A 25,710-nucleotide genomic window follows, 5' to 3' on the forward strand; every position below is an offset into this window, starting at 1 on the left:
CATTTCCGTCAACATCCAGGATAACTACATTTCGTCCCGCCACAGTTATGAATCTACACTATCGGCACGCGAAACAACTACTAAAAAATATTCCAATCATTAAAAAGCCACGTATAACAAAGCCGTCTGCCATTCAACTCGACATCTCACTGTTCAACTACATGACAAAGCAAGTCCAATCTTGGCGTCTTCCCTCGATAACGAACTTCTAGAACTGCAGTCTTGTTCCGTGTCGCAACCACTTCCCACTAAACAACAACAATATTAATCAAAACCGTTCTCACATCGACCCGCTTCTTTCTTCCTGCTACAGTTTATTCACGCACCCACTTCCGCCCCGCTATGATACAAAACATAATGATATCAAGTCAAATAAAACTCAACTCTCGTGAAAAATGTTCCCCTTCACCTCCATCCAAGCATAGATCGCTCTTTCGTTTCCTCCTTCATACCGAAAAACGGGAGGCATCAAAAGTTTCAGCGCATCGTTTCCACACATCTGTTTCACTCCATTTCTATTCCTGCCAGTCCCTTTAAGCTCATTGACACGGGACTATTCGTCAAACCGCTAAAATGACAAATTAATCAAAAACATTACTTATCAATAATGTCAACCTCGCAACAAACACGCCAACCGATAACTCGACGCGTCCGATACACGCGCAACGCTATAAACATCAAAATTAACAATAAAAACCTTTTCAAATCCATAACCATCGACTGCCGCTAAAAGGTGAATACATTTTGAAAAAACTCTTCCATTCCTTACTAAAAACCATTTACGTCACCACAAAGTACTCATCTTGGTCAATGACGCTTTGTGCAATTACCACCTTCCAACTGAAATATTAATCAAAATTAAATATAACTATACATCGTCATAAAGGTACTTCCCAATAACACTTCATCTTACTTTGTCTCGCCTGCGCTTCACTCCCATTAAATGACAATTACACTCTCCCAAGAGTCCACATCTGAACTTCAACGGCCCTCGATACCTTGGGAAAATAAACTTCAGCACCGCCCTTATCGGCGATTTTTCATTACATCCTTGAACAACTAAATGATTTCTTCAATATTACCCACACAGGATATAGCATTTCCTTCAGCTTCCCTGATAACTCCATTTCGTCCCGTAACAGCCCACATTTAGGAATCTACACTATCAGCGTTGTAAACAACCTCTAAAAAATACTCCAACCATTAAGAAGCCGCCTATAACAAAGCCTTCTTTCATTCAACTACAACGCAAACCATGTCCAATCTCGCCGTCTTCCCTCAATAACAACCTGCCTAAACTTCAACCTTCCCAACCGCCACTAAACAACAAGAATATTAATCAAAACGCTTTCGCATCCACCTGCCAATAGCAAAATAAATACATCTACTTTTCCTCCTACTAAAGTGACTTCACGCAACTTCGTCAGTCTCGGCAACATTAAAATAAAAAAATTAACTAAAATAAAACTCCAACTCTTGTTAAAAAAATTACTACTGTACTTACCGTTGACCTCCATCCAAAGGCGACTACGTCAAAACACGAAACAACTATGGGATGGAATGCCACATACATGTTCAAACGCCGGTCGTCCAGAACCACACATCCAACTTTCCTGTCCTCCCTACCTACCTAAAAACGAGAAGCATCAAAAGTTCATGTGAACCTTCACAAATAACGTCAACCTCACAAAAAACACGCCACACGCGAATGATTCCGACCGAGACACGCGCACCGATAAGTTAATACGCCCGAAACGAACGCGCCGATAACTCAACACGACCGAAACGCACGCGCCGATAAGTCAGCAAGCCCGAAACGAACGCGCCGATAAGTCAGCAAGCCCGAAACGAACGCGCCGATAAGTCAGCAAGCCCGAAACGAACGCGCCGATAAGTCAGCAAGCCCGAAACGAACGCGCCGATAAGTCAGCAAGCCCGAAACGAACGCGCCGATAAGTCAGCAAGCCCGAAACGAACGCGCCGATAACTCAACACGCCCGAAACGAACGCGCCGATAACTCAACACGCCCGAAAGGCCACCGCCGATAACTCAACTCTTCACAACAAACAATGCAGAATAAAAACACTGTACCTACACTTCATAACGACAAAAACATTTCAAAACCTATTCAATTCCTCACAAAATCCATTGAGGTCACTACCACCTACTGTTCGTCGCAAATGACGCTTCGCGCAATTACCTAAATAGTAATAAAGAAAATTAATCTATCATAATAAAAGTACTTCAAATCACAATTCATCTCGCCTGTGCTTTACTTCAATCAAATACCACTATAAAAGCGCTCCCAGAGTTAACGTCTGCAATTCATGCCCCTCTTCCCTTGGAAAAAATTTACCACGCCTCCGGCCTCGTTAACGATTTTCATTACATCCTGTCCTTGCCATTTCCTTCAACTACCATGATAATTCAGTTCGTCCCGCAAAAAGCCATTCGTGACCACTGCTAAAATAACATTCCATTCATTAGGCAGCCACATATTACAAACCCTTGTTCCATTCAATTACGTAACTAACATGTCCAACGTCAGCGTCTTCCCGCAAAACCAAACTGCTTCAAATTCAGCCTTAATCCGTGTCGCAACAACTTTCCAACTGGTAATAAACCAAAAAAAATAGATTATTCAAAAAAACTTTCACATCGACCTCCTCTTACTACAGTGTGTTCGCGCAACCTCTTCCGTCCTCCTACCATAAACGAAAACAATACAAACAAATCAAATACAGCTCACACTCCCCAAAAAAGACTACATTAAGGTTCACCTTCATCCGAAGCTCCAAACATGGAAGAACTACTTGATGGGAGAGCGGCCTAACGTTGAAACGTCCGTCCTCCATAAGTATTGACCACGCTTTTGTTTCCTCCGCCATTGTTTTACTCACTCACTTTTACCCTAAACGACACAACAAACTTTTATAAATAAACGTTATTGAGACCAAGACTAACAAGGAATCATTTTGATCCAGATACATGCACTTTTGCTCCTACTAAAGTATATTCTTGCAAAATCGTCCGTCCTACTAAAAAAATATACTATCAAATAAAATTATAAATCTTATAGCAAAAAAAAAAACACTATACTTCCCGTTGACTACTTCAGAAAGAGTAAATTACAAGCTACCTCGGCCTTCGGTAGAGCTGCGAACAAATAAGTACAACAGTTTCAACAGACGCTTGCTACGAACAAACTGCGTACGCTCAACTCACGCCCGCCATTCGCTCACGGTGCCCCTAATAACCCTCCTTCATTTCTCGTAATGTTAACCCGCTACGCACTCCGCCATTCCCTCTCTACTTCTTCCATGGTAAAAGTACTATGGTCCAAAGGCTAGTACGTCCAAATTCAATTATTGTGGCACAAAGACGAGCTTCCATCATCTTGATTTCTCCTAACATAACAATTAATGCAACACAAAAAGATATAGTACTCGCAACAAACTTTCCAACCTGGTCTACCTTCCAAACTACTCAACCGTCCACATTGTTGGTAATCTAACAAAATTAAAAAGACCATGCATTAATAATTGAAACGTCTACTTTAAACAAGCAAATACTTCACTCAAAGAAACAACAGACTTTCATCTTCATCTCCAAGCAACCATTTCCGAACAAAGAAAAAAAAAAGACCATTTTAAATACAAAAATCATTTAAGATGCTGCTGCTCTAACAATTACACTAATCAAACGGCTGTAACGAAATAAAACAAATTAATTTTCAACATTTTAACACTAATTTCAAACTCCAATTAACATAAGCCTTTCCCAATCAGTCTCGCATTCGCGCTTCCTTTGCAAATATGCTTATAACTAAACGTCATCAAACCATACAAAAATGTCGCACCATCGTAAACGTCCTCGGATCCAATCGTCTCACTCCTTTAACTGTAATAATTTTGAAACACGCGCATAATGTCCCGCTCACGCGCAACACCATAAACAACTAAAACACACGCACATCGCAATAACTCGTCCGACCCGCGCAAACATCACAACACCCCTCCGACACTTGCGCATCACTATAACTCGTCCGAAATCGACATATGCACATCACCATAACTTTTCCCAATCCAAAATATACACATCACCATTACTCGATCGAATCCGACCCGCGCAAACGTCACAACACTACTACGACACTTGCACATCACCATAACTCGCGCGAAATCGACATATACACATCACCATGACTCGTCCGAATCCGACACGCTCATAATTGCAACGTAATCGCCTGAAACATTTTCACCGCAACATCCGAACTAAAGGCACCCGTGAATACTCTAACATAACTAAACACCTCTAATTATTTCCCCTGACGTAAAATATTTTTTATAAACAATTTATCTCAATCTCTGAAAAATTATCGAAATTCATACGCCTCATCGACAAAAATAATCCGCCATATTTAATTCACCGCAACCTCACACATAAACCGCCAAAAATTAATTCACCGCAACGTCAAACATAATCCGACAAAAATTTAAATTAAATTAAATTAAATAAATTAAACCCGAAATAAATTCACCGCAACAAGAAGAAAAACCCGAAATTAGTTCACCGCAACATGAAGAAAAAACCGAAATTAATTCACCGCAACATGAAGAAAAAACCGAAATTAATTCACCGCAACATGAAGAAAAAACCCGAAATTAATTCAACGCAACATGAAGAAAAAACCGAAATTAGTTCACAGCAACAGGAAGAAAAAAACCGAAATTGATTCATCGCAACATGAACAAAAACCTTAATTCACCGCAACATGGAGGAAAAACCGAAATTAATTTGCCGAAAAAAAAAACACTAAATTAATTTACCGAAAAAAAACCGCGAAATCTTTAAAACATTATTTCAATGCACCGACAATCATCATAAACTAGTAAAAACCCGTTCCCTTACATTTTAAAATAAAATGAAAATTAAATCATTAAACTTACATACAAATCCATAAGCAATTTCAATTATACAAGGTGACTCCATTCAATCCATTCCAAGACCTGGCTAAGCTTCAATCCCGGACCGAAAATTAGCACGTCTTGACTCTACAACTTTCAAATGTAAAATGAAAGAAAAAATTCGCGGCATGTTGACAGCTCGCCGACTAAACTCAAAATGATTGATACCACTAATTTCTTAACAAATCACGTGACGTCACAAACTCCAAACAGCTCCCTCTTTACGATTAAACGGGCCAATCAAATTTCCGAAAAATAATTCTCATAACTTTTTTTTTTGGTTGGCAAGTGCAAAAATAGGTCAAACTTTTTCATATTTACATCACCTTTCTTCGTCCTATATATAGCTCAGCCTAAACCGTTCAGTTATCAGTCTTCAATTCCTCATCGGGAATACTAAACCAGCACTTTCAATCTAATAAGCCACGGTACTACTACTCTGGGACACTCAGTCAACTTCGTTCAACTGGCCAACCTTTCCAAGGACACTTCTGCAGTGCCCAGTCTCACTCAACTGGCGAACCCTTTCGAAGACTCGTCTGGAACACCCAACTGGCCAAAACTTTCAAGGAAGCGTCAAGAATACTCCGTCAGCATTCCTCAACTGCCCAACCCGTTCAAGGACGCGTCTGGAATACTCCGTCAAGATTCCTCATCTGCCCCACCCGTTCAAGGACGCGTCTGAAATACTCGGTCACGATTCCTCGACTGGCCCACCCTTTCAAGGACGCGTCTGAAATACTCGGTCACGATTCCTCGACTGGCCAACCCTTTCAAGGACGCGTCTGAAATACTCGGTCACGATTCCTCGACTGGCCAACCCTTTCAAGGACGCGTCTGAAATACTCGGTCACGATTCCTCGACTGGCCCACCCTTTCAAGGACGCGTCTGGAGCACTCGGTCACGATTCCTCGACTGGCCCACCCTTTCAAGGACGCGTCTGGAGCACTCGGTCACGATTCCTCGACTGGCCCACCCTTTCAAGGACGCGTCTGGAGCACTCGGTCACGATTCCTCGACTGGCCCACCCTTTCAAGGACGCGTCTGGAGCACTCGGTCACGATTCCTCGACTGGCCCACCCTTTCAAGGACGCGTCTGGAGCACTCGGTCAAGATTCCTCGACTGGCCCACCCTTTCAAGGACGCGTCTGGAGCACTCGGTCAAGATTCCTCGACTGGCCCACCCTTTCAAGGACGCGTCTGGAGCACTCGGTCAAGATTCCTCGACTGGCCCACCCTTTCAAGGACGCGTCTGGAGCACTCGGTCAAGATTCCTCGACTGCCCAACCCTTTCAAGGACGCGTCTGGAGCACTCTGTCAAAATTCCTCGACTGCCCAACCCTTTCAAGGACGCGTCTGGAGCACTCCGTCAAGATTCCTCGACTGCCCAACCCTTTCAAGGACGCGTCTGGAGCACTCCGTCAAGATTCCTCGACTGCCTAACCTTTTCAAGGACGCGTCTGGAGCACTCCGTCAAGATTCCTCGACTGCCCAACCCTTTCAAGGACGCGTCTGGAGCACTCCGTCAAGATTCCTCGACTGCCCAACCCTTCCAAACACTCTCGGCAACAATTCCTGTGGGAGCCAACAGCGTCCTTCTACATAAAATAAAACCCCTTTCCCGCACGAAAAACCACACATTTTTTTTAGGCACCAATAAAAACGACTATAACCCTCTTTTTAAGTTGTCACACCGTTTTATTTTTAACATTTGTTCTAATAAATTTATATTTGCTCGAGTGCCATTTCATTTTATAAACTTTTTATTACAACACACACTTAGAGACATTAAAGCTAAATTTTTTTCCTACACGGAAACCACTAAAGGGAAACTGCAAGCCTAAATTGCATCGCCAAACACAACGCTTACGTCCCTAAACGTAAAAATCAATTCGCCTACGTGTGTAATCAAGTACCTTTATGCATTTACTTTTTCCCGAACTCCACTTTCACATGTAGAAGAATGTTCGATAGTCCGTCGTTTTTCCTTCATTGCTTGCGAGGCTCCGTGTTTATTAACTGAATAAGATAGTTCCAACTTTGAAATAAGCTTTCTGACCCTTTTATAATTACTGTAAATCAATTAATATAAAAACCCTTAACATTCAATCTTCTACAGTTTCACGCTTTCATTCGGTTTACAAACAAGTTGGGAAACAAATAAATAAACCTCTCCGAGTCGACACGACGGCTATCTACCCAATTAAGAGTTTCTTCTTGAATAATTTAATATAATTGATTTTATTTTAATCGTCAATAATTAACCTTCTTTCTAGTTAAGTCGTTTTAAGAAACTCGATTCCTAATATCATTTTAAATATAACTATTGTTGACGTTTCACTTCTAGCGAACACCTTTTATTACATTTTATGTAAATTTAGGGTGTTTAATGCGATTGATAAGAATGACGTCATTTGATGTAAGCCCTAACGAAGATACCAATATTGCTTTCTGTTAACTGGGAACGCGGTCCGGAACTCCGGATATTGTGTAAACGCTTGCCCCCAATCGATTTGCCAACTAAGAATGCGGTAACAGACACACACACACACACACACAGAAACGTCCAGTCTAATACCTCTCCGTGACGTCATCGTCACTCGGGAGAGGTAAAATCACGTTAACTTGTTAAAGACACGTTAAATTCACCCCGTACATCTTAAGCCTAACACTAACAATAACAATAACACACGTTCACTGATGACGGCAGTAACATCGCGGAATTACGAGGTCTAAATAACTTAAAACATCTCACCTTTTTACTTACCTGACAAAGATTTCCACCCACATTTTTTCGTTTCTTTGACCCACGCTAACTGCAAATTTCAACCTGTTGACGCTAACTATTAAAGCACATTTTAAAACTTCAATTTGTGACGTCAGTGCCTAGCTAAAACGTCACGGGCTTAGCTTTGGCAGTGGGCGGCCATGTTTGGTACCGCTTTGGTTCTATGGGCAAATAACATGGGTGACGTCACACTAAGGCTTCTGAGATAGCTCTATTATAAAACCAAGATGTAAATTTCATTCTGTTGCTGCATAATCAATCAATCAATCAATCAATTCCAAGTGAATTTATTACGCGTAAGTCTAACGTCAACCCCCTGTTCTTAGAAGGATCCGATCAGTGAGAAGTTGAGAACACATGATGAGAAGAGAGGAGCCATCTTAGTAAAGATGACTCCGAGAAAAATCAAGGAAAAACCCCGATTGATTTCAATTGAATTTACAAATTTTAATCTCTACCTAAATAAAATTAGGTCTTTAAAATTAATCACATTGTTTACAGGGGGTAAACATTCCTAGTGTGTAAATTTACATAATTACTTTCCATATTTCCGTTTTCAAAAAAAAAAAAAACAACACGCGAGAATTATTTAAAAAAAATTAATCGTTACTATTGCGGGGGCGGGGCAACAAAAATATTGGTAAAAATCGTGACTAAATAACACAACCGTCAGCATTGCCTTTTCCTATACAGTTCAGCTCGAGTAGATTGCAGCAAAGAATCAAAGTCCAGTTTAGGTGATGGAATATCAGCTGCTACTTGCGAATCTAAATAAATCAAAAATAATTCGGCAATGCCCACACCCGAAGGGGTAGACACTTGAGAACTCAGGTGTACAAATGTCATGAACTCAATGTACTGTCAAAGCTAAACTCTGAGTTCCGAAGGCTTTCAACTCAATGTACTGTCAAAGCTGAATTCTGAGTTCCGAAGGCTTTCAACTCAATGCACTGTCAAAGCTGAACTCTGAGTTCCGAAGGCTTTCAACTCAATGTACTGTCAAAGCTGAACTCTGAGTTCCGAAGGCTTTCAACTCAATGCACTGTCAAAGCTAAACTCTGAGTTCCGAAGGCTTTCAACTCAATGCACTGTCAAAGCTGAACTCTGAGTTCCGAAGGCTTTCAACTCAATGCACTGTCAAAGCTAAACTCTGAGTTCCGAAGGCTTTCAACTCAATGCACTGTCAAAGCTGAACTCTGAGTTCCGAAGGCTTTCAACTCAATGCACTGTCAAAGCTGAACTCTGAGTTCCGAAGGCTTTCAACTCAATGTACTGTCAAAGCTGAATTCTGAGTTCCGAAGGCTTTCAACTCAATGCACTGTCAAAGCTAAACTCTGAGTTCCGAAGGCTTTCAACTCAATGTACTGTCAAAGCTGAACTCTGAGTTCCGAAGGCTTTCAACTCAATGCACTGTCAAAGCTAAACTCTGAGTTCCGAAGGCTTTCAACTCAATGCACTGTCAAAGCTGAACTCTGAGTTCCGAAGGCTTTCAACTCAATGCACTGTCAAAGCTAAACTCTGAGTTCCGAAGGCTTTCAACTCAATGTACTGTCAAAGCTGAACTCTGAGTTCCGAAGGCTTTCAACTCAATGCACTGTCAAAGCTAAACTCTGAGTTCCGAAGGCTTTCAACTCAATGCACTGTCAAAGCTGAACTCTGAGTTCCGAAGGCTTTCAACTCAATGCACTGTCAAAGCTAAACTCTGAGTTCCGAAGGCTTTCAACTCAATGCACTGTCAAAGCTGAACTCTGAGTTCCGAAGGCTTTCAACTCAATGCACTGTCAAAGCTGAACTCTGAGTTCCGAAGGCTTTCAACTCAATGCACTGTCAAAGCTAAACTCTGAGTTCCGAAGGCTTTGAACTCAATGCACTGTCAAAGCTAAACTCTGAGTTCCGAAGGCTTTCAACTCAATGCACTGTCAAAGCTAAACTCTGAGTTCCGAAGGCTTTCAACTCAATGCACTGTCAAAGCTGAACTCTGAGTTCCGAAGGCTTTCAACTCAATGCACTGTCAAAGCTAAACTCTGAGTTCCGAAGGCTTTGAACTCAATGCACTGTCAAAGCTAAACTCTGAGTTCCGAAGGCTTTCAACTCAATGCACTGTCAAAGCTGAACTCTGAGTTCCGAAGGCTTTCAACTCAATGCACTGTCAAAGCTAAACTCTGAGTTCCGAAGGCTTTGAACTCAATGCACTGTCAAAGCTAAACTCTGAGTTCCGAAGGCTTTCAACTCAATGCACTGTCAAAGCTAAACTCTGAGTTCCGAAGGCTTTCAACTCAATGCACTGTCAAAGCTGAACTCTGAGTTCCGAAGGCTTTCAACTCAATGCACTGTCAAAGCTGAACTCTGAGTTCCGAAGGCTTTCAACTCAATGCACTGTCAAAGCTAAACTCTGAGTTCCGAAGGCTTTCAACTCAATGCACTGTCAAAGCTGAACTCTGAGTTCCGAAGGCTTTCAACTCAATGCACTGTCAAAGCTAAACTCTGAGTTCCGAAGGCTTTCAACTCAATGCACTGTCAAAGCTGAACTCTGAGTTCCGAAGGCTTTCAACTCAATGCACTGTCAAAGCTGAACTCTGAGTTCCGAAGGCTTTCAACTCAATGCACTGTCAAAGCTGAACTCTGAGTTCCGAAGGCTTTCAACTCAATGCACTGTCAAAGCTGAACTCTGAGTTCCGAAGGCTTTCAACTCAATGCACTGTCAAAGCTAAACTCTGAGTTCCGAAGGCTTTGAACTCAATGCACTGTCAAAGCTGAACTCTGAGTTCCGAAGGCTTTCAACTCAATGCACTGTCAAAGCTGAACTCTGAGTTCCGAAGGCTTTCAACTCAATGCACTGTCAAAGCTGAACTCTGAGTTCCGAAGGCTTTCAACTCAATGCACTGTCAAAGCTGAACTCTGAGTTCCGAAGGCTTTCAACTCAATGCACTGTCAAAGCTAAACTCTGAGTTCCGAAGGCTTTGAACTCAATGCACTGTCAAAGCTAAACTCCGAGTTCCGAAGGCTTTGAACTCAATGTACTGTCAAAGCTGAACTCTTTTGAACTCTGGTGTACACAGAGATCCAAAGTGTCTACCCCCTCGCTCGCCCACACCCACAATCAAGTAAGTAAAAAGCATTGTTTACCAAAATCACAATATCTTGGCTTTCTATATTGCCTTCCACATCCGTATCTCAAGTCCAACCTTGGAAGTTTAGGATTATCGTTACCATCTGTATCAAAGAGTAAACAAAACACAACAAGTACGAATTATTTCTCAAGTTCTCATTAATTAAGGGAAAATTCATTTTATTATAATTAATAATTAAAACAGCTGTAAAATGAAAATTAATTAGTTAAAGAAATTAAATAACTTACGCTCTAAAGCCTCGCTAGCGTCACATTGATAGGTGAATGTCACAAACCCATAATTTTCTCTGCGTTTAATGAAACAAATCAAAACGGGTAAATAAATTCACAAATAAATAAATATTTAAGGTCTGTTGTCTTAACTCACTTGATTTCTCGAAAATGAACGCTAACGTCTAAAATCTCCCCAAATTTAACAAATCTATCGTACAGACTCTTTTTTGTAGTATCATTCGGAATATTTCCGACAAAAATAACCCGTTTTTCTTGCTAAAGAGATTAAAACCAGATTATATAATATGAAATAATAAAACTTAACAACAATATCTTACAATTTGTCTCATTTTTTCGGCTTTCGTTGGCTTATAACTATTGCTAGCCCATACCGGAGACTTTCCTCTTCTCAAATCTTTAGGATTACGTCCGTGGTAATCGCTACTTTGTCGCCCGCCGCTTTTAGACCAACTTCTGGTTGGCGAACCAGAATGAGATCTCGAACGAGACCTCGAATATGATCGAGACCTCGACCTCATCCACATCTTTTTACTTCTATTCCAAGGGGATTTTGATCTTGAGCGACTCCTACTAAAGTACATTCAATTTCTAAACAAATTCGACAAAAACATCAACCTTTATATCAATTAACAACCTGGAGTAAGATTTTCGGCGAGAAACGACGGGGGATCTACTCCTGGAAGATGAACTTCGACGGTAACTCCTGGGTGGGCGCCTGTCATTATTGCCACTTTTCCCCCTGTTGACTATATTTGTAAATTTCCCATCGTAATTCCTGGGGGAACTGGAAGGAGACGGGGTGACGCAGTAATTGCTTTGAGAGGAGCCTGAAGTACACGGTGAGCCTGATGTAGATGGGGAACGCGAAGAACGATGCCTCTTACACGGAAGAGAGTCGCCACCAGAGTTACGACGTTTTTCCTTCGTGGCCCTTAATTGATTTAGCAAGAAATCTTGATGCCAAGGTGACGTTACTTTCCCATCTTCTTTGTTGACCTGATACATTTATTTTCAGTTTCAAACTTACCACATTCAACAACAAAGTCAACGTAATAAAATATTATATTTACCAGATTATGTTTTAGCTTATTTTCAGGAGCCTTAGTGGCAACGTCTTTTCCACCTGACTTAATGGTTATTACGGCTCCAACTCCTTCCGAGTCAATGACTGACTTTGACTCATTTTTAGTGCCAGATATCCAAGGATCAGTTTGAGGAGTATTTACAAAGAGAGCATTGGGTTTCGTGGCTATTCCAGCCTTTTTTGTAACATTGCTCGAACAGTAATCATGATCCGATTTAGGAGCACCAGCCAAAGGAAGAATGGTGGGAAGTAATTTTTCTAGCTCTTTAAACTCCTTAAGATCCTTCAGTTCATTGAACAAAGGTCGAGAGAGATCACTGGTGTCTTTTAATTGTCCACGATCACGCATATCTTGAATTTTATTTGCCAGAATGAGGATAGGAGTTACCAAAGTTACGGGGTTTGGTTGTTTTGTTTTAACGTTGGTTCCATTTTGAACGTCGCTCCTCCCGGGTTTAAGTAAAATTTTATCTGTAGAAACGACTTGAGAAACTTGTTTAGGCTTAGTGACTCTAAACGGATCACTAGGAGAAGGCGTCAGAGTTCCCGGGCTGCTGTTGTAAAAAGGTGACGAAGGCGATTGATGGTTACTTCGTTTTGAAGACACCATCAGTTGAGGTAACTGAATCGGCAATTCGAGATCTTTAGGTGACAAGGTTGTTTTGACAAATTTGTTGCCATTTTTAAGATTTGATAAAGATTTATCCGGATAAGGAATTAATATTGCGGAGCGCGCTTGCGTCGACTGAGGAGTTTTTCCTGTTTTAATCGCGCTAGAAGGATCTAAATTCATGTTGGAGTTATTAAATAAGCCCTATCAATAAATTTCCTAAGGACAACGTGTTACTGTGATAATAACCTTTCTGCTTAATAATTGCGCCTCGTGGAAGCATTTTCATTCTGTTAACCAAAACAATTACGAGTTATGTTTAACAAAAACATTTCAAAATTAGAACTAAAAACATCTAAACGCCATGAATCTTACAACAGCTCCCTGTTTCGTGCAGCATCAGGGTCTGAAGACTTTTTAGGTTCCTTCTTCACTGGGGTTAAAAGAGGTTGAACTACATAGTGCTTCGCTTCTACAGATTCAACTGTCCATAGACTTTAAGAACAAAGTCCAAACTAACAACCAGGAACCAACTAGTCACCATCTTACCTTTAGGTTCAATTTTTGGAACCTGGATTTTCTCATCGTTCGTGTTATTTTTGCAGTCTTGATCTGCATTTGAAGTTGAACTATGTTCAATGTCTAAGGGTTCTACTTTTAGAGGTATTTTCAGACTCTCTTTAACGTCGTTTTTCAAATCATCACGACCATTTTTTGCATCGGATATGACAGTTGAATCTTCTTTAGGTTCAACTTTAACAACGAGGGCCATTTTTGGCTCACTTAAACCCATGCATAACATCTCTGCCCCTGATTTTTTGTTCAATTCTTCGTCAACTGTTTCAATGTCCACCTCTTCACTACTTCCTTCATCATTCTAGCGAGAGTTTAAAATTTTTCTTAGTGAAGAAATGACTTAAGAATGAGATAAGCTCTTTCTTTATTACAATTTGTTTAGGCTTTGCCGTTTTCCCAAAATACTTTCGTCCTAAACCTCCCCTCGCTCTTGGAACATCTTTTATTATTTCAGCGTGGTTAGGCCATAGTTTGTTCAAAGTTGCGAAAGCATCTTCTTTAGGAGGTGGTGAAGGAACAACCGCTTTTGACTGAGTATGTTTAGCAGTTTTCAAATGACGCGTTTTTACAGCCTTTTGTTGAGGTTTTGGCGCTTTGGATTGAGGTGGCCTAACATCATTCAACTGTTCAGCGTCAACACCTCTCACTTGAGGTTTAGTCACTTTCAATTGACGAGGTTTGGCAGTTTTCGAATGATATTTCGCCACTGTTGACTGGCGTTTAGTGGTGGCTTTTGAGTGACTTAGTTCAGTCGACATTGAACAAGTAAGTTCAATGTCTTTGGACTTGAACGTTTCTACTACTTTGGATTTCTCTTCCTCAGTAGATCCATTACAATCAACAATATTGGGTAACGAAAAGGACCCGTCAAAATCCTATTTACACAAATAAACATAGAAGCTACCTCAGTATACAAATTCCATCTTGGCAAAGATAATACCAATGAAGAGGGTAACCAATCTTTCTAGCCCACCCTTGTTGGAAGACCTTATGTCAACGTAACAACTAAATGGCCTAAACCGTTCGCGACATAAAATTATTCAAAAAACATCTTTGAAAGAAGGGAATACGTCAATAAGACTTTAAATAATCAAAATGTGAAACTGCTATACTAAACACAAAGCGATCTCTAATGGTTACCCCCTCTGCTGTCACTACCGTCACAACAACAGTTATAAGATGAGGAAAAAAAAACATATGATGACCTCCTTTCAAGAGGTTTTAATTGATAAATTTACCCCTGACATAACATTCCGCAATTCTGGACGATTCAAGTCCAAACCCTTCACTTCATGAAGAAACTCCCTCAGTAATGGGTCATCCAATTCGCTGACTGCCTTCTGTTATGGGGATTAATAAGGTACTGGTGATCGGTACTTTGTTTAAACAAATTTTAAATATGGTTTGCGCCAGGAGTTTGGGGAGGTACTTCAATTGCATATTTCACAAAATGAAGCTATCCTCGCGAGGCAAATAACAATAACTAGGCAACTATCATTTCTCGAGGGTATGTTCATAAAATCCCTCATTATGAGATCAAGTGATGAAAATTACAAATCAAGTTGATAAGCTAATGCGAACCTTCAACCCCTTCGCACTGATAGCTTAGATAAATTTACGTATCACGCATTAGTTTACCAATTCTTGGCAAACGGAAGAAAAATTATTAAAATGTACCATGGATAAAGAATGCGCGTGAGGAAATTTGTTTTCACGCTATAGGATAGGCAACTCCTTACCTCGAACGACAGCTTATTCTGTATATACTCTGTTACAACGTCGGTTGTCAGCACGCGCAAAGCTAGGTCTATATGCAACTTAGCTTTGTGCGTGCTAACAAGAGACAAAAAACTTCAGGATCTTCAGGATTTAAAATATCCGCGAGTTTTTTTGCTGAGTGCACGGACCTCTAGGCCTTAGTTACAAATAGTGTAGTAGGCTGTAGGCAATTTCACACGTATTTGAAACTAAGGTTTACACAACCGTGCACCCAGCTAAAAAACTCGCGGATATTTTAAATACTGAAGATAATGAAGTTTTTCGTCTCTTGACAGCACGTACAAAGCTACGTTACATAGAAACCTAGGTTTGCGCGTGCTGACAACCGATGTTGTAATAGAGTATAATAAGCTGTCGTTCGAGATAGGGAGTTGCCTATCCTGTAGAGTGAAAACAAATTTCCTCACGCGCATTCTTTATCCATGAATGTACTATAAAACATTTACGTACCTCTTCTATATTTTCAAGCTCAATGTCACCACTTTCAATTGGTAAGATAGGCAGGTGATCAAATCCATCATTTAACAAATCCGGAATTAAATCCGTGATACTGTCGTCCAAAAACCCAGAAAAACTTTGATCCAACTCCATTTTTTCACTTTAAAGGCTTATAAATGCCTAATGATAAGTCGTTATATTGAAATCAATGTAACTTAGAAATTGGCAGAATTATTTACAATATTTTATCAATAAAACTATTATTTAGGGAATTTCAACGTTATCAATTACACAACTTAAATATGCAATTTCAACTATAAGCTTATCACTGAATGACCATAGCTAAAACCATGGAAGAAACCATGTGGGTACTGGCACTACTAGCCCCCCTGGGTACCATAGTGGTAGGTTCCTAGCATACGTTTGTTGATAACTTCATAACATATTTTTACAAAAACAACTCGATTTCTATGATAACATCGTGAAGCATTATGAAATTTAAATTTTAATTTATTTCAAAATTTCCAAAAGTGATTGAGATAAATCTGTCTTTCGAGGGGTGGAGGCCGGTCAAACCTTGACCAGCCAGCCATTATTACACGTGGAAACAAGGCTTAGGCCCAAACAACAACATGCTGAACTGAAAACGACTAACATAAAATTTAAAGAGGAGCCAAGTACTTACCACATTTCCATTATATTACTTTTAATCCCTGATTTGTAGTCACACACAAGCACACACTTTATTCGATAGCACCACTATATTATTTAATATAACTAATTAAAACTACACTAATTTTCCAAGGTAAAGGAACCGCACGCGTACACAACCCGTAACACTAATGGTAATGGCCGCCGGCAGTTTTTGGTGGTTACCAGTAGATGGCGTGTAAACCGTGGTAGTAGGCGCAGGCTAGGAGTATCTTGTCGTCTGCTTATTAAAACCATTAAGCCTAACAGCCACGTGTTTTTGCGAAAAGCAGTAAGTCGCGGAACGGCTGAAGTCTAATCAACGATGAACTCACCTGAAATTTATTTCGCGCAACATTTAGCTGCAAATGATAGTAAAATTAGATTTAGGGCTTTTAAAAAACTGAAAATATGGCTCACGGCTCGTTCATTCGCTGGAAAAACCATCACGGAGCCGGAAATGCTGAAAATCTGGAAAGGTCTTCACTATTGCATGTGGATGTGCGACAAACCTTTGGTTCAAGAGAATCTGGCAGACAAAATAAGCAACCTTATTCATTGCTTTGACAACAAAGAAACCGCCGCTCTATTTATCGACGTTTTTTTCCAAACTATTTCCCGAGAATGGTATGGCATTGACAGATTTCGTCTAGAGAAGTTTATGATGCTCGTTCGTCGTTTTTTGCACCACACTTTCCAAATGCTGAAACAAAAGAAGTTTAAATTGAGCGTCGTAAAGTTAGTCTTGACAGCTTTGAGGAAAACAGTCATAAACCCGACCGATGAAACTGTACCAAATGGATTGAAATACCACATTGTAGACATTTACCTTGATGAACTTGGCAAAGTAGCTGGTGAGGAATTATCCCCTAAACAGTTACGCGGGTTTATTAGACCATACGCGGAATTCCTGGTTCAAAATAGTGACGCCGCTCTATGTGGAGCTATAACAAAAGATGTTTTCCATTACTTGATATGGCAAGCGAGAAATGAAGACGAAATTGATTATCCAGATGATGAAAAAGTCTTTTATAAGTTTAACGTAGATTTCAAAATGCTTTATAAATTACTCTTGAAGCTGGCTTCCGAGGAAGATGTTAAAACTGAGAATCGAAAAAGAATATACAAACTAATTAGACAATACAAGGACATGGCAAATGGAACTTTCCCGCTAGAAAGAATCAAGGAAGATGAAGTGGATTTTCCCTCCGACATTGACGAAGATGATATTAACAAAGCTGCTGAAAGATTGTTGAAAATGGAAAATACGGATAGAAAGAACAATCGTCATCGAAATATTCATAGCAAAAAAATAAAATACAACAGATAAATTATTTGTAACAGTATACTGTAAAAAAATAAACATTCAATTAAAATCTCTTTGGTTTATTTAATATAATTAACAATTATTATGTTACAATTGGTATATAAAATTAAACTTGCAGTTAAAAAACGAATTGCCTACCAATTGATATTTGTCCCTGTTTGAAACTACCGGTATTAAGGTATTAAACCACGTCACGTGACTAAAATAAGTTGGGGAAGCCTAAAGCTCTACTCTGGTAGCTAAAATTATAGTCCAGCTAAACTATGTTGGGACGTTGTATGTAGTTTTGAAAGTGCAGCGGGCTCGTCTTTCTTCGAATTGACTTGCTTATCATCCCCATAAAAATTCTTAACCCTTTTTGAGTAGAGGCAAACTAAGAAGTCGAAGAAGGTTCCAATAAGTATCAATGTGAAAGTTGCCCCGTGCAAATAGTTTCGTAGCTTGTCCGTATCATACACCCAACAGTTTCCACGCTAAATGGTTTTGTTACAATGAGACCGCATTCACAATTAGGCTTAACGCAAACTCAAAGTAAACCCACCTTGCCACATTTCTCTTCCCAAATCAAACAAGTTGAATCGGCGAGGGCCCCAAATGCCAACGGATAAGGTATAAAAGCTGAATACAAGATGGTTCAGTTAGAAGAAAATAAAACGAGACCTACTTAAGTATTATCTCTATAGATAATATAATTCAATTACTTACCGAAAGCGCTGAGAACCGCGCTAAATCCACCCAAGGCCAGATTCTTATCTTTGGGGTCCACAGATCTGTTTTGGAATTGAAGAGATAAATCAATTACCCATTTTTCTGAGCCGTTTTGTAAGCAAGCAACCTTAGAGTTATGAGCGTTCCACCCACTCTTCCAGTTGACCCAATCATTTTACTGATACTCATCATGAGTATATAAGCCAAGAAGAACTTGCATTCGAATGGACACAAACCGCCTTCCAAATCTATTGGCTCATTTCTTTCAATCTCACCACTTTCTGAAGTACCCACGCAATTACATTGTTGAAACGTCTGTATCGTAAATTGGCATAAAATGACCTTCCATTTTAGTTCTCGACAGACTTATGTCGTCACTTTAACACTCACAGTTCCATTGTCGTGATTACGGGATCCGCTACAGCCGGCGTAACATGGAGAGAAAAATGTCGTTTCTTTATCAGGACCACATACTGGTTGAAAGACCTACGTTTGCGTTTAATGACAGATTAGGTTCAAATACGCGACACTTTAAAATACATTTGGCTTACTTTTCTTGTACATTCGCAAGCTTCGTTGCAATCGTTGACTAGATCCAAACTATGGGGGGAAAATGAAATTCAATTGATAACGAAAGGAAACTAGGGCAAAACAGATCCTTGTCTTACGTATTGGAATGTAGACTGGGTGTTCCGGCCATTTTAGCCTGAGGACATGGAAGGAAAATGGCACTCATCATAGCCATCAAGCTGAAGAAGGAGATGAGAACAATATAACCAGTCAAAACTCTCGGTCTTGGACGGAAACGGCTGATAATGATTCCTCCCAACATGATACCAACGATCATAGTAACGATGCTTGTCGACCCTGAGAAAAAGCTAGCGCCTGACGCCGACTGTAATCAAAATGTTAACACCTAATCAAAGAAACTAAGTATCTTAAAGCGTGGTACCTGTTTATAATGATGCTCCATGTACCTTGGCATCAAGACAAAGTATCCCATGTAACCGTTTACGTGAAAAATTATCGCCAAAGTATGAAAGAACCAAACTCGGTTTTTAAGTAAACGGAAGAAGGCTTTGGGTAATTCTTTCAACTTGGGAAGTGAATCGGCGTTCTCCGATGAGGAATTCTCCGGGGCGCTACCAGGGAGCCGTCTCGGGAACAAGAACATTGGTATGGAGAACAAGAACAACAAAAGTCCTAGAAAGACAAAGCCAAGCCACCAGGCACCTACCCAACGAGGGTCTTTCATTCCTAAACCTGGGTCATCTGTAAATTAAATTTTAAGCGATGATTAAATGTGAATAAAATGGGGTGTTTCTTTTCTTACAAAAAGGATCTTCGTAAAATCGTAAACAGAATGAGGCCAACATGAATCCCAGAGATGGGCCCAGCAATCTTAATGCCATTTGAGTACCTGCGACAACAAAAAAAAATGATTTCCCTGAAACGCCAACGAAACCCCGAAAACTAGATATATACTTACTAAAGTAAATTGGAGAGTTCTTTTTACTGACGCTATCGTCTATGTAAGCCGTGCCGACCGTGTAATAAGCCGTGTAACCGAACCCGACCAATAAGTTCCCGATGAATAGGAGGGACACCGCTGTTAGCGTGACGCTGGCATCGGCTTCGCAAACATCATCCTTGGGTATAGCATCGCAGAGTTTATAAGTTGTCCCGTTCTGGTCTACGTTCTTATTAAGCAAATGTAAAGCCGGCCCGTATATAAAGTAAGGAGACGCCGACACGAAGCAGGCCACAGCGACCACACTCATGCCAAAAGCGATCCATCGTGGACGATGCACGTGGGAACCGTAATAACCCATCACGATACTCATCACGATAGACGAAAGGTTGTCCGATAATAATATAATTCCGCTAATTCTGGAATCAAAGGCGTATCGTTTCTCTAACGAACTCAATACACCGATAGTATACGTGAAACTGGCGCCTTCGATAATTCCCAGGATACAAAATATTACGAGGAACACCTTGGCATTGGCTAAAACACAAAAATAATCATACCCAAGAACGTCAAGTCTATTCGGAAGATCTTGGCTTCGGCGAAGAACAAGTACATCACAATTAACTCGTGGAACTTGGGACAATACGCGCACTTACCTAAACGTTGTATAATCTTAGGTTTGAAGCTACCAATTCCACAAATGAATTCCTCAGGGTCCACTTCGACTACATCGTTTGGTACCTCATTCGCTGGTACTTGAGAAAATGTCCAACCACCGTTGGAGTCCGACCTACTTTTTCCCATTCTTCACCGACTCTTGTTTGTAAACTGCCGGAGTTGAATGGCAATTTGTTTTTAAATCACCAAGCGCGATGAAAATTATCTGTCGGTACAGTTGTAAATACTTTGGCAAATAAAAAAAGGAAACGGCGTCGAATTGTGGTAAGTCCTTCACCGACAATTAAACGTATTGAGGATAAAACACTCTGAGCGGCTCTACTCTAAATATTACGATAAGCTTCTCGAGTACTTCGGTCAAAGGACTGTACATGTCACAGTGGGGGGAATGAAAGCGCAATTCAAAAAATTACTAGGGTTACGTAAAAATATCATCAGTGATGTGTTGAGTTTTTAATTCACCCTAATCTACGAACGGCTCCGATTTGGTAAAAAATGAATGAGTGGGCTTTGCGGGTTTCTTGGAAACAAAAGAAATGGCGTAGTTCTTTTTGTCGAAAGAGGGAAAATTATTAAAAATTAGATAAGCAGTCTCAAGAGCCGCGCGTTTAAAAGAGACACCAAGATATAGTCTAAGTGGCGCCAGGTTAAAGATGGGAAAAAGGTTTTTTTAGTAACAGAAGTGTGCTATCAGAAATAACAAAAATTTAAAACATATATGCCCTAGATTTAATTTCTTTTCGATATCGAACTTGATTGATTTCGGTTGTTTACGGATTGTTCTATATTGGGATAGTAACTTTTCTAAAATCGTATTTGCCTAAAAAAAAAGGCGCGACCGTTAGGCAATAATAGACCATTTCAATGTAACTTAGGGAAAGACACAGGATGTAACTGTGCCTTCCATCCCCCTTTTTGACACCTGCGCTGGAGCCTTTTTGTATCATGAGAGCCCCCAGAGACGGCAATATATCAACCTCCCCCCTTGTGTGTCCCGATACTGAGCCTTGCCTACGTCGAAAATATCTATTTTGATCTTCTGGTTGACATTACTAAATTAATTGGAAGAATAATTCGAACTTCATACATTTATCTTTTGGCATTGCTAAGATTGTAATAAAAAATTTGCCTACTAATTCTATAAATATAATTTTTAAAAAATACGTCTATTTTATGAAATTTATTGCTTTGCTAAATACACAACGATGTGTAAAAAAGACGTCGGCTTAAAAGATGAAATAACGGGAATACATTTCTTCCACTTGGAATCTTTAACAGACCATTTTCTCGACCTTTTTGCTCGAACTAAACGGGAGTAGTTGTAGAACCCGTCACCCTTAACGTCATGCATAAAGTAACATGAACTAAAGGGGAGTAGTTGTACAACCAGTCATCCTTGACGTCATGCATAAAGCAGCGTGAACTTTGCAACCACATGACATTGACGTAGCTAGCGACCTGTGCCGTGACTCCCGCGACCTATACGCGCCGAATGCGAATGCAAAACAACGTTTCTTTGTGTGTTCTGAACGAGTAAACCTGTGGTCGAAGGTTTCCGATATATTTTTGAATAGCCATTGATACGCGAGGAAGGATGGGTTTAATAAAGTTTTAAGCCCTTCCCCTTACCTTCAATCAGTTATTAGTATGGAGTCTATGTCCTCTTAAAGATTCCAAGTAGAAGAACTCTATGTATTCATGGCTGTAACAAATAATATCTAAATAACCTCTCCCTGTTTCTTCCCGATCCCGACTCATTACAATGCTTTCTCTCTTTTCTTCGCGTCTCATATAGTCCACAAAACATCTCTAACACATCAACTTCATATACCGGAACTGAGATTATTGTAGGAATTTCCCATGACCATGTTCTTGGGTTTGGTAAAAAGGATAACTTCGTCCTCTTCCTGGTCAACATCCGTGTAAATGACGGGAGAGACGAATTCTTTGTTATCTTTGTTGTTAGTCTTCTTGTCCGGATCGTCTTGGGGGATATCGTCGTAAAAGTCTTTTAAACGCCCGCTAAGTAAAAAGACACCCAGATCGAAGGCGGTACCAACGGCCATAAAAGCCACGCACGCCCCATGCATGACGAAACGTAATTTATCAACGTCATACAACCAGCAATTACCAGTTGTACCGTTACTCTCCTCCCAGATAATGCAAGTAGAATCGGCCAAAGCACCAAATATGAGTGGATGAGGAATAAATGCTACGATATTAGAAAAAAATTATATCAAAATAATTCCAAACTTCCAATGAAATAAAATTATTAGGCGTACCTAGAGCCGACATGACGCATCCTATAACACCAACCGCCAGCGTCTTGTCCTTTGCATCAACGCATCTCAACGTAATTAGCATGTTACCAACGCGACCCGTTGACGACACCAACTTAGCGGCGGCACCAACAATGATGTACCAAAAAAACATATCACAGGCGAATGGACATAGACCTTCGTAAAGTGGTTGGCTAAGACTGTTCTCAGGATCGCATTGACAACCGCTAAACATCTGCGTACCGAACATTCAAAAATGTAACGGCCATTTCATACAAAGATTAATAAATAAGTGACAAGCTAATTACCAAGTCTGACGAGTTCGGTTTATTTCTAGCGCCGGTGCACCCGGCGTGACACGGCGAAAAGAAATTCATTTCGCTTTCCATGTCGCAGATTGGTTGAAATACCTTGGTTGTGCAACCGCAATGCTCGTTGCAAGAGTCAGTCAAGGAAAAACTTAAAATATAAGCGGTTAAATTAGTGATAAGTACATTCAACCTATCACGCCGCTTAAGTCGCAATTACCTTCCATCAATTGATTGAGGGTGAGCCATTTTGAGAGGTTCGCAAGACAATGTCATGAGAACAAGGAAAGCGGCGACGCTGAAAGTGTGGACAAAGACCATGTATCCCGTAAGGAGTCGAGGACGCGGCTTGTACCGCCGTATAACATGACCCCCAACGAAAATCCCGATCAACATGGACAAGATACTAGTGGAACCAGTTACGATACTAGCGTCAGACGCGGATTTACGGAAATGATGTTCCATGTAGCGAGGCATCAAAATGAAGTAACCCAAGATACCGTTCAAGTGAAAGACTAGTCCCAGTAAATGGCACACGTAGATTCCGTTCTTCATCAACTTGAATAGGCTTTTAGGCATATCTAAATGCGTTTAAAATATCAATAAAAATTTTAGAGATTAGTTTCGTGTCTCTTTACCTTTTAACTTGGGCAACTCGTCTTTTTTGCCAGAGGGTTCGACCTCCGCTTGATCTCTCTTCAAGCGTCGAGGAAAGAAAAACATTGGGATGCTAAAGATGAGTAAGAGGACACCTAGTATGATGAAACCGAGCCACCAAGCACCGACCCATCTCGGATCTTCCATGTCAATGTTAGGGAAGACTGAATAATTTAAAATAATTCATTAATAGGTTTGATCATTAGAATTTTAATTCCCCTTGATGGAAAATTATCGTAATTAATTATTACTACTTACGAGATGGCGATTCAAAGTATCTCAAACACAACGAAGACAATGCGAATCCCAAAGACGGTCCGAATAAACGAATCGCCATTGTTAAACCTATAATATTAATTAAATAATTTAGATACAAAAAATAAATTTGTTGACGAAGTACAAAGATCTTACTGAAATATCCAGCGGAACTTTGTTTCTTCACATTATCATCCATGTAAGCAATCCCAGCAGTGTAGTAAGCGCTGCCTCCGAATCCACTGAAGAAACTTCCAACGAAAAATAAAATGACGGCCGTCAACGTCGCGTGATGTCCATGCGACCCAGACACGTCTGAAGCACCCTTCTCTTGGCCGTGTCCCAACTCTTCTGGTAAGCAAAGGGTACTGTTACTTTCACCATGAACCTCTTGCGACAAGAAATGAAGTCCAGGTCCGTAGAGGAAATAAGGCGTCGCCGAGATGAAGCAACTAACGACGACGATCAACATCCCAAAACCGATAATCCTGGGACGGTGAGCTTGTCCGCCATAATACCCAATTAGAACGGACGTAATGATAGGTGACAAGTTGTCCGCAATCAAGATCAAACCGGAAGCCTTGCTATCAAAGGCGAATCGTTTCTCGATGGTCGAAATGATACCGACGGAATAGGTAAAGTAGGCGCCTTGTAAGATACCCAAGGCGCAATAACAAACCAAGAACATCTTTGGATTGGCCATTCTCTGAAGCCACGCGCCCCGGAAAGGTCCCCATCCGCAAGTCAAATCAGGATCGTCCAGGCTCTGGAAAGTTACCTTACTGCGTTTTGGCTCGTAGGAAGCCATCTCGAAGCTTATTATTTCGCTACAATTTTCATTCACACTAAAATATCTTTAAAATTATTTAACTAAATTACTCGCCTCTAACTAACGCTTAGAAGGGTTTGCAAAACGTGTTACGTAAATTAAACCTTCCTATAAATGTTTTCCTGATTGCGAAGGATCCCTGGAGTGGTAAAAGAAAGATTACTCGTGGACTTCTTGAACGCTTTGATTAGAAGTTAGTAAAAATAAATGATAAGACAAGAGAAGACGATACGGTGTATAATGTCATACTTGAATAACAGAGGAAAGATATTGTGTGTTGAAGACAGAGTGACTTATCGATTGATTTATTCGGATTTACATCAGGGGCAAACAAACTAAACACTCTTACGTAAACTGGAACAGGGATACCGAGGGGTTAACCACACATTGAATACGGGGGACCAAACTTTGGCAATCAAGAAAGTGACCTCATTTCAATATTATCTGAAGGAAAACACGGTCACCACTTGGAAACATTTGGGTCTCAGTTGGATCAAAAACAACGGAGGCATTTGGATATCACTTAGAAACGACGGATTCATTTGGATATCAGTTGGAAACAACGAACTCATTTGGAAATCAGTTCGAAACAACGAAATCATTTGGATATCAGGTGGAAACAACGAAATCATTTGGATATCAGGTGGAAACAACGAAATCATTTGGATATCAGGTGGAAACAACGAAATCATTTGGATATCAGGTGGAAACAACGAAATCATTTGGATATCAGGTGGAAACAACGAAATCATTTGGATATCAGGTGGAAACAACGAAATCATTTGGATATCAGGTGGAAACAACGGGATCATTTGGATATCAGGTGGAAACAACGGGATCATTTGGATATCAGGTGGAAACAACGAAATCATTTGGATATCAGGTGGAAACAACGAAATC

At 40.4% G+C, this 25,710-nt stretch overlaps 3 protein-coding genes and 1 long non-coding RNA gene across 14 annotated transcripts; 1 reads left to right on the top strand and 3 right to left on the bottom strand.

Annotated features, from left to right (window-relative positions):
- Positions 1-2,688: 2,688 nt before the first annotated feature.
- On the bottom strand, positions 2,689-5,233 carry LOC149717584 (uncharacterized). Of its 9 annotated transcripts, XR_016367158.1 has the most exons (6): positions 4,951-5,233; positions 3,596-3,707; positions 3,476-3,511; positions 3,227-3,408; positions 2,782-3,157; positions 2,689-2,706 (listed from the first exon to the last, which is right to left on the bottom strand). It is a non-coding gene; the product is annotated as an uncharacterized LOC149717584 (long non-coding RNA). The 9 variants fall into 9 exon arrangements; XR_016367154.1 differs by having other exon boundaries at positions 3,476-3,707; XR_016367157.1 differs by having other exon boundaries at positions 3,476-3,707; positions 3,861-5,233.
- Positions 5,234-8,183: 2,950 nt separating this feature from the next.
- LOC149717585 (uncharacterized) lies at positions 8,184-16,469 on the bottom strand. 3 transcript variants are annotated; one of them, XM_089840185.1, is made up of 14 exons: positions 16,294-16,469; positions 15,621-15,788; positions 14,630-14,731; positions 13,763-14,266; positions 13,365-13,692; positions 13,191-13,299; positions 13,065-13,105; positions 12,192-12,988; positions 11,756-12,117; positions 11,439-11,691; positions 11,255-11,376; positions 11,116-11,174; positions 10,884-10,970; positions 8,184-8,524 (listed from the first exon to the last, which is right to left on the bottom strand). In XM_089840185.1, exons 2-14 carry the CDS (start codon positions 15,759-15,761, stop codon positions 8,427-8,429), a joined length of 3,003 nt encoding a protein of 1,000 aa, XP_089696311.1. In that variant the 5' UTR covers positions 15,762-15,788; positions 16,294-16,469; the 3' UTR covers positions 8,184-8,426. The 3 variants fall into 3 exon arrangements, with proteins under 3 accessions (XP_089696311.1, XP_089696314.1, XP_089696317.1); XM_089840188.1 differs by having other exon boundaries at positions 11,439-11,688; positions 16,294-16,467; XM_089840191.1 differs by lacking the exon at positions 14,630-14,731 and having other exon boundaries at positions 16,294-16,467.
- Positions 16,470-16,540: 71 nt separating this feature from the next.
- Nnp-1 (Ribosomal RNA processing protein 1 homolog Nnp-1) lies at positions 16,541-17,679 on the top strand. Its single transcript, XM_089840279.1, has one exon. It carries the CDS (start codon positions 16,624-16,626, stop codon positions 17,626-17,628), a length of 1,005 nt encoding a protein of 334 aa, XP_089696405.1. The 5' UTR covers positions 16,541-16,623; the 3' UTR covers positions 17,629-17,679.
- LOC149717587 (uncharacterized) lies at positions 17,669-25,153 on the bottom strand. Its single transcript, XM_089834691.1, has 20 exons — positions 24,138-25,153; positions 23,985-24,071; positions 23,708-23,890; positions 23,290-23,650; positions 23,070-23,220; positions 22,765-22,996; positions 22,309-22,694; positions 21,794-21,961; positions 21,235-21,302; positions 20,461-20,609; positions 19,823-20,341; positions 19,667-19,753; positions 19,286-19,605; positions 19,002-19,228; positions 18,885-18,933; positions 18,724-18,819; positions 18,461-18,648; positions 18,331-18,395; positions 18,167-18,243; positions 17,669-18,098 (listed from the first exon to the last, which is right to left on the bottom strand). The coding sequence occupies exons 1-20, from the start codon at positions 24,787-24,789 to the stop codon at positions 17,871-17,873; spliced, it is 4,293 nt and encodes a 1,430-aa protein (XP_089690817.1). The 5' UTR covers positions 24,790-25,153; the 3' UTR covers positions 17,669-17,870.
- Between the last annotated feature and the right edge of the window lie 557 nt (positions 25,154-25,710).

The sequence above is a fragment of the Phalangium opilio genome, unplaced genomic scaffold, assembly GCF_054372755.1.
Source record: "Phalangium opilio isolate 3A_F unplaced genomic scaffold, DU_Popi_V2 ptg000003l_1, whole genome shotgun sequence".
Taxonomy (NCBI): Eukaryota; Metazoa; Arthropoda; class Arachnida; order Opiliones; family Phalangiidae; genus Phalangium; species Phalangium opilio.

Excerpts from the sequence above, each read along its gene's own strand:
- LOC149717587 (XM_089834691.1), bottom strand. The coding sequence starts at position 24,789 with ATGGCTTCCTACGAGCCAAAACGCAGTAAGGTAACTTTCCAGAGCCTG. Across the intron at positions 22,695-22,764 it reads ATGCGTCATGTCGGCTCTAG|CATTTATTCCTCATCCACTC; the intron begins GTACGCCTAATA and ends CTAATATCGTAG. Across the intron at positions 19,606-19,666 it reads ATTTTACGAAGATCCTTTTT|ATGACCCAGGTTTAGGAATG; the intron begins GTAAGAAAAGAA and ends TTTAATTTACAG.
- LOC149717585 (XM_089840185.1), bottom strand. The coding sequence starts at position 15,761 with ATGGAGTTGGATCAAAGTTTTTCTGGGTTTTTGGACGACAGTATCACG. Across the intron at positions 14,732-15,620 it reads AGCTTGAAAATATAGAAGAG|AAGGCAGTCAGCGAATTGGA; the intron begins GTACGTAAATGT and ends TCCCCATAACAG. Across the intron at positions 14,267-14,629 it reads TGCGGAATGTTATGTCAGGG|GATTTTGACGGGTCCTTTTC; the intron begins GTAAATTTATCA and ends TTGTGTAAATAG.
- Nnp-1 (XM_089840279.1), top strand. The coding sequence starts at position 16,624 with ATGAACTCACCTGAAATTTATTTCGCGCAACATTTAGCTGCAAATGAT.